This window comes from Paralichthys olivaceus, chromosome 11 (genome assembly GCF_024713975.1).
Source record: "Paralichthys olivaceus isolate ysfri-2021 chromosome 11, ASM2471397v2, whole genome shotgun sequence".
NCBI lineage: Eukaryota > Metazoa > Chordata > Actinopteri > Pleuronectiformes > Paralichthyidae > Paralichthys > Paralichthys olivaceus.
This window is the reverse complement of record NC_091103.1, coordinates 8444261-8452217: the sequence shown is the minus strand read 5'-3', so window position 1 is coordinate 8452217 and position 7957 is coordinate 8444261. Positions and strand designations below refer to the sequence as shown.

Genomic DNA, 7957 nt, shown 5'->3' with positions numbered 1-7957 from the left:
GATATCTAGTGTTGAAATTGCATGAATCAGCTGAACACCCCTCACCTCACCCTCTCCAGTTTAGTTTGTCCAGTCTGGACTAATGTAAAGAACATGGCGGCCTCCGTAGAGAGGACCCCCTCGATGTAAATATAAAGTGTTTAAATATAAAGGGCCTTTCCTGGGGTAAAGAAAACTATAATTCATACAATTTAGATGAAACAAACTAGTGAAAACATCATCAAATCAAATCAAATCAAATTTTATTTCTATAGCCCAAATTCACAAAACAAATTTTGCCTCAGAGGGCTTTACAATCTGTACAGGGAGTGACACCCTCTGTCCTTAGACCCTCGGTTCGAGTGAGGAAAAACTTGCCCACAAAAAAAAAACAGGGAAAAGAAGGTGTTAGAAACCTCAGGAAGAGCCACAGAGGAGGGATCCCTCTCCCAGGATGGACAGACATGCAATGGATGTCACATGTACAGAACAACGCAACAGAAACATATTGTACAATTACAATGAATGACAATGATTACAGTATCAGTGGTTGGCAGAGATGGTAATATATATAGTGGTGGGTTATAACAATGCTACAATAATATACAAGTTAATATTAATGTCATAGAATTATGACTGATAATAATAATAAGAGTGGTGGATGTCATGCAGGGCCATGGCAGTAGTGGCAACCACAATCCATGACCTGGGAGCAGCCATGATCCATGAGAACCTGCTGGGGGAAGAAGTTTAGTTAGTAACATGCATTAACATGCATTCATGAGACATCTATGTTTACAGATGGTGATGATAATAGAGAGGGAGACAGAGAGAGGGAGGGAGGGAGAGAGGGAGGAAGGGGGGGTCCCCCGGCAGTTTAGTCCTATAGCAGCATAACTGAGGGATCACCTGAGACAGCTCTAACTATAAGCTCTATCAAAAAGGAAGGTCTTAAGTCTAAGTGTTGACTGTGTCTGCTTCCCGAACCCAAAATGGCAGTTTGTTCCACAGAAGAGGAGCTTGATAGCTGAAAGCTCTGGCTCCCAATCTACTCTTGGAGACTATGGGAACCACAAGGAACCCAGCATTCTGAGAGCGTAGTGTTCTGGAGGGGTAGTAAGGTACTATGAGCTCTTTTAGATATGATGGTGCCTGCCCATGAAGAGCTTTGTATGTAAATCATGAGGATTGTTCTACATTAAATTGCTGCCAACAGTTCCCTGTTACCTAAAGCTTACACAATGGACCTTTAATGCATATTGTTTAAGTAAATGATTAAATTCCAACCCTCTTATTCACTAGTCTGCACTCTCACACTGAACTTTGTTCCCCAGCTTTATCATCCACTGACTGCAGTTTCTTTAGGTCTAAATTATGCCTCATCTGTGCATCTGTACTTTGATTGCTTGTAAAGAAATAGCTTATCCGTTAATGTAGATACGGGTTGTGATATACTTCTTGCATCAAAAGTTCAAACAAAAGGACTTTTGATCCAGGCAAATCAGGACACACACAGTTCCATAAATGTAACCCGGGGGCTGACAGTGATAGTTGAAGCTCACACAAGTTAATTAACTTTTCTGTGTCAGTGATCTCCTGATGATTTATGAGGATTTTCTTGCTACAATCTCTTAACAGTGTGACTCCAGATTTCTCCCAGAGGGATCTACATCTGCAGGGCCTCGTTGCTGTTGGCTGTGATTTTGTAAATTTCTGTTTGTAAAGGAGATACACACACATATTTACCAGAGAAATGCATATATCTTTGCTTTATTGAACTATTTTTTTTAAATTATACTAGGAGACATCTTTTGTTGGATTCCCCTTTTAAATATCTCCTCTAATGTATCTGCTGGCAACAACATTGTTTTGCACAAATGTAAACCTGAAGATTGAACAAATGTTTGCTGGCTCTGGATCAAGGACAGTGTTGGGGTTCGGTAAATAAAGTGAGAGCCTGAGTCCTGCATGGCTCCTATGAACCGCACAGCAGCGTTTCATTATCAAGTTGTGGCATCCATGTAAATGCATGTCTGACTCAACAAAATGCAGTTAATCTAAACAATTAAATACATTTTAGATAGGGGATTATTTGGTTGTTTTTCAGATGACATAGTTTAGGTGTGTACATGGGTTTAGCACTCGTCTTCCATTTTGTGTGTAAAATTGTACTTTCGCTTTCAACATACAGCCCTCTCATGTCTCATTTAATTGTTTGACCTACATTTACCAGAAACCCAATAAAATGTTTGGATCTGCTGCTCGCCTTTAATTAACCCAGCTGGTGCTTTGCTGCAGCTACATGCGAGCTGATTTACTCACCACAGATAGAAACGTCCAGGTCAGTACCACAGCGGCCACCAGAGACCACCATGCTGACTAACAGCTAAGTGCTTTTCCATAGTGTTGGTGGTCCAAGCACACCATTCTGTGGCTTGTGCTCTCTCTCCTTTTCTTTCACGTCTTGCTTCATTTAGTTTTTTCAAAGTGTTGGAATGCTGACACAGCATTTGTGCTCAGGGGGATTTCCAAGACTCAGCTAATTTAATTCTGTCAGCAATTTAATCTTTGTCCTAATCCTGAAAGTCTGTATGTGTGTTTTAGTCATATTTAGTCGAATTTTATCCTTTTTTGGCAGGGGAACTGACTTTCGCATACAGCACCAAAACAGTACGCCACTTAGTTTGGAGTTGACCTGTAACCTTAAGAAATGGTTGAACATTTTGGGAAATGTGCTTATTATCTTTCTTGGCTTTCATGCACACTAATTTCCACTGGTAAATATGACGTTTTAACCATAAAATGGTTAGCTTAGCTTAGCATAAAGACTGCAACTCTGGGGAAACGGTTTTCAGCAGTAATAAAACATATCTCAAGTCCTGTGATAAAATCAGGCAAATTGATTATTTGTACAATGGCAAATTGTTATTTTGTAAATGGGAAAATACAACAGTAAATCACAGTAAATCACAACACACAATTACATATCAATAAAAAAAACACACCATAGTAAATCGTAAAACTCAACAACAAATAAGAAAACACAAATGCAAAATCATTCAACAGAAAAAAATCACAAAACACAGTAATAAATCACTGATCACAAGGACATTACCATCTGACGTAAAATGGAGGTATCTGCTTTCCATCTTTGATCATCTTGCCTGGTTCCCTTGATGTTTTGCTTTGTCCAGCACCAAAGGCACATGGGGTGTTTCTTTTCAGTTAAAAAGACGTTTGTCCAATCCCCTATTTGTCATTGTGATTTGCATTTCAGGGCTACTGCATATTTGTATATTATTTCATATGAAATGTTTTGTCTTCCTTAAAAATTGAGAGAGCCAGTTCAATATTAGTCCCCCCTAACAACAATGTTATTTGGAGATGTAGTAACAGACCATTAATTATATCAAGTATGCATTGTAATTTAAAAGAGGTTTGATGAAAGGAAATTAACACACTGCTGTGTATCTGTGTATTAATGGTGACATGTGTCTTGATGTAAAAATCAAGTTTGAGTGACTTTTTATGTAATATAATTTTTTTTATCACGCTAAACGGCTTTTCTCCGAAGCCATTCAGATATCTGTGTGTGTGTGTGTGTGTGTGTGTGTGTGTGTGTGTGTGTGTGTGTGTGTGTGTGTGTGCGCGCATGTCATCTGGAGGAGGATTTGTTATGGTAACAACAAAAGCCTAGTAGAACATCTGTGCCTTTCTGAGATTAGTCTCAATTTTTATGTTACAATGTTGGCTCACCACTAAAGAGGCGATTATCAAGGGTCTTTTATTGTGGTCCTTAATGTCTGCTGGTGTTTCAGGGGGATGGTAAAGTGGGAGGATGATACAGCATTAATGAAAGTCAGGAAAAAAGAGAACACGGAGCAGTTCTTGGAGGCAGATGGTGCCTCATGAAAAAAACTTGCATTAAAAAAAATTATAAAATGAAAAGATCACAAATGTTTTGCTCCAGTTGATTCGAATGAACACCTGATATTCTGCACTGAGTGGTCCGAATGCCAACTATCTGAGATGATGCGCTGCCAGCAAGCTTGAGTAAAAGGGCAAAGTACTGCCAAGGACATTAACCCATACCTAACAGAACTGTAAGGTTTTTTTTATTGGTTGGAGGGGAATTCTTCAGCATGTTCAGACTTTGTTCCTACCAGCTGAGCTTACAATACTCGGAGCGAGGAAAATATTAATACTAGCAGACCTGATATTTTGCTGTTAAAGAAACACACAAAGTTGTGAATTGTCTCAATAAGAATCACTTCTCTGTTCATCCTTTAAGACTAGTTCAGTAAAAAGGTCATATCACTGTCAGTTGTTTGTCGTGGGTGGATAGGGATTTCCCTTTAACTTTAAAATTCTCCCTGTCTCTCTCTTTCTCTCTCTCTCACACACACACACACAAACACACAGTTGTGTCTCCATGACTTCATAGGACATTGCATAGACTCATTGATTTTTTTGGAGACTTCTCTAACCTTAACTATAGTTAGGACTTGTTTTCCAGTCCCCATACTGTGACTGTGTCAACAGATTTACATCCCCACAACATGAGTAATATTACACAGAGAGAGAGAGAGAGAGAGAGAGAGAGAGAGAGAGAGAGAGATGTCTTAATGACTGGCATCTTACTGTAAACACTCTCAATTTGATTGTACTGGTAAATACACCACCTAGTGGTAAACTTGATCTCTATCTCTTTTTCACCCACACTTTCAATGTTCACCTTTAAAGGGAGAATCACACTCGTACAGTGTTCGACATCCCCTTTACTGAAAGTTCAACAGCCGTTTGCAATTGCAAATTCATCATCTGATATGGGAAACAAGCTAGTGCAGCCAAAAATAAAACTTCCTTCCTGTTCACTCTTTGAACATCCTTTCCAGACATGCAGTGTTGATTATACAAAAACAGAGAGAAAAAGAAAAAAGTTAAAGTAACAATGCAGAAAACTTGTTAACTAATTTGCATGTTATCAAATGAAATACATTTTTTTAATTAGTTCAACATAAAGTTAATAAGTCATATTAACACAATTGCCAACTCCAATTTGAAAAACTTAATTTGTGTATAAACAACTACATTTTACTCTATTTTTTTCTTTTTAATTTTGCTATTGTTATTTGTATATTTTGTATGCTTTGTATATGTGTATTTGTTTGTATTTTTGTGTTTCTTTGAACGTGCAAAATGTAACTTCAGCCGCTTTAGGGGTCTCTCAATCATAACAATACCAAAAGTTTGAAGTTGTCAAAAAGCAGCATCATGGGAGTTGTTGTCTTCGCCACCAGTGACCAATACAAACAGAGGAAGGAGAAAACAGTCAGCTGGCAGTGTATTTTTCCTTTGTCATACATGGTTTGAAGTTATGGAAGAGAGGTTAATGCAGGTAAAGCAGATATGATGCAATTAAAAAGGGCCTAGAAATTAAACGTCCTGATACCATGAATAAAACTGGGGATTTGTCTGGGTTTAAAGATTGTTAGAAACATTCTAGATCATTATGTCAAGAAAATATACAACACAAGTCCATACATTTTTAGATAAAAGAAAACACTATAGACACTTAATCACATCATGTTAAGGAAAGTATTAAGACAGCAGCAGTGTTTTCTTCCAATCTGAGCCAATTGTCCTTCATCGAGCAAACATTATTAACTATGTCATTTCTTTTCTGCATCACTTTCATTTAAGTCTCAGCAGGGTCATTGTTTGAGATCAGCTCATCTCCTTGTGAGCTGCTCTCTCCGCTTAGTCTGTTGTGAGAGCTGTCCACGTTGGAGTCGTGTGTCCTCTCATTTTTAATCAGGTCTTCTAGGTCTAGAGAGGAAAAATTAGAGGATGGTATTAAACATAGATTCTCCTCGAGATTGGCCTGCTTCTCTTGCAGATTACATTAACCAAAATTCTTAGTTTCTAAAGAGGAAATGTTTTCATCTGCATTTGTTTGTTTGTTAGCAGCATTGTGCAAAAATTACTCAACTTATTTCTATGAAATTTAATTCAGGAATGGGCCGAAGACGAACTCAGTGAGTGCAATTTGTTACAGATCCAAATAAAAAATCCAGATCTCAAGAATTTGTTTTCATCAGGGGACTGTTGGGCCTTGAAGGAGGTATGTACTTAGTGAGGAGAAAGAAAAAATATTATCTTGAATGACAATTTGTGCATGGAGCGGGACCAATACTCACACTTGAGCAACGTCATATTAATGAGACTGCATCCTTGGCTTATGTTCCTGCTCAGGTTAATGTAGAAGCAGAACTTGATTTCCTGAGGGTACTGATCGTGGGAAAGGTTCTGTATCAGAGGAATCAATCGCCTGGACATGGGTCCCTCCGCCAGAGCCTGATGCATCATGTACATGCACCACTCTTCCTGCAGGAAGTCAGGAGTGATGAGCAGAACCTGCAAGTGGCTCTCCTGCACAGCCTGGCAGAATTCTGTGAAAATTGGACTTCCTGGACTGACGTCCCTTTGCCAAAGGAAGCACCTGAGGCTGCGGGGCGAAGCCTCCAGTAAAGAGACCAGGCCATTGGCCTCCTCAATGTCACTGTCGGCTTGACTGTGGCACACAAGCAAGTCATATTTTCGTCTCCATCTCAGGTGTGAGCTCAGAGCAGAAGGTGGATTTTTTGGTTCAGATGATGATGATGATGTATATGAAAATGATGTTGATACACTTGTCTCGCTAGCGTTTTCTTCATGTCGTGATGCTAATGATGTTCTTGATTTCTCTTCATGTCGTGATGCTAATGATGTTCTTGATTTCAGGAGGTTTTGGAACCAACCTGAAACAAGAAAGACAAACTGCATATTACTGACTTAATTACACATTTCAACATTGATGGATCCTTCCTGATGCAGCTATATGTCACCAGTGAAATCATAAATATTATTACAAACAACACAATCTGCTCTATGTGTTATATGTTCAACAGCAGCATGATACACAGCCATGAACAAAACTTTGCATCGAACATTGGGCTGAGGTCAGGTGCTTTGGTCGATTGCTCTGGATAATCCCTTAAGTATTTTTTTTTGGCAATAAATACTCGCTTGATATACAGTACCTGAGAGATAATCACTATTGCCAAAAAAATAACAATGAGATAGTAGCTAAAGCAGATACAGTACAATTAAGGTGAAAATGTTTTATTCTTCTTCGTTCTTGCCGCAAATTAAACCACTATCATGTTTTATAACAGTTGATATTTTTCATTCAGTGTGATGAATGATTATTGGGGAGGTTCAACAGGCTGGTTTTATATATTATATGTAGCAATAGACATGAATTAAACCTTTTATGAAATTAATTTCCATGCTCCAACTTTTGTTGATGGCTTAAAAAACCTTCTGTCTGCGCAAGGATGACACAAATGTGTTTCTGCAGTTTCTGGAGCATTATCGAAGCAGATCTGTTCCACAGGAAGTATATATTTTTAACAGGCTGGCGAGAAAAGGACAAGTTAACAGGCTGGCGAGAAAAGGACAAGTTAACAAACGAAAACAGGCAGATTGTTGAATCAGGATTGCAAATGTGTGAAACCACAACTTACCATGCATGTTGTTAACATTGTCATGTCTCTTCAACATCTCTCCTAAATCCTTCTGGCAAATAGATACTACATGGATCCCCTTTATCCCATACTTGGTAGGTAATGAGTGGTAGTTGCAACAGTCTGCTTGAACTGAAAGTAACAAAGACCATGTGAAACCTCTATCGAATGTCACTGATATCACCAGAGAAAAAAAAGAGGAAGGAACTCGGCATGATTTAAAATGCAAAGTGTCTAGCATGTCACACCTCATGGAACTGATAGTTAACTATTAACTACAAATAAATAAACCTTAATAACTGTTGTTTCTCAATAAAAAGGACAGTTACAGCCTTGAATACTTCTACTGTTTGGAATAGGAGACTTATGTATTTAAGTTAAACCTTCTGTTGTTACAATTGCTACAAGGA

General features: G+C 38.4%; 1 protein-coding gene across 1 annotated transcript; it reads right to left on the bottom strand.

Moving 5' to 3' along the window:
- Positions 1–4077: 4077 nt before the first annotated feature.
- On the bottom strand, positions 4078–7738 carry LOC109634523 (toll-interleukin 1 receptor (TIR) domain containing adaptor protein). The gene is made up of 3 exons (XM_020095062.2): positions 7548–7738; positions 6180–6779; positions 4078–5808 (listed from the first exon to the last, which is right to left on the bottom strand). Exons 1-3 carry the CDS (start codon positions 7582–7584, stop codon positions 5678–5680), a joined length of 768 nt encoding a protein of 255 aa, XP_019950621.1. The 5' UTR covers positions 7585–7738; the 3' UTR covers positions 4078–5677.
- Positions 7739–7957: the final 219 nt, after the last annotated feature.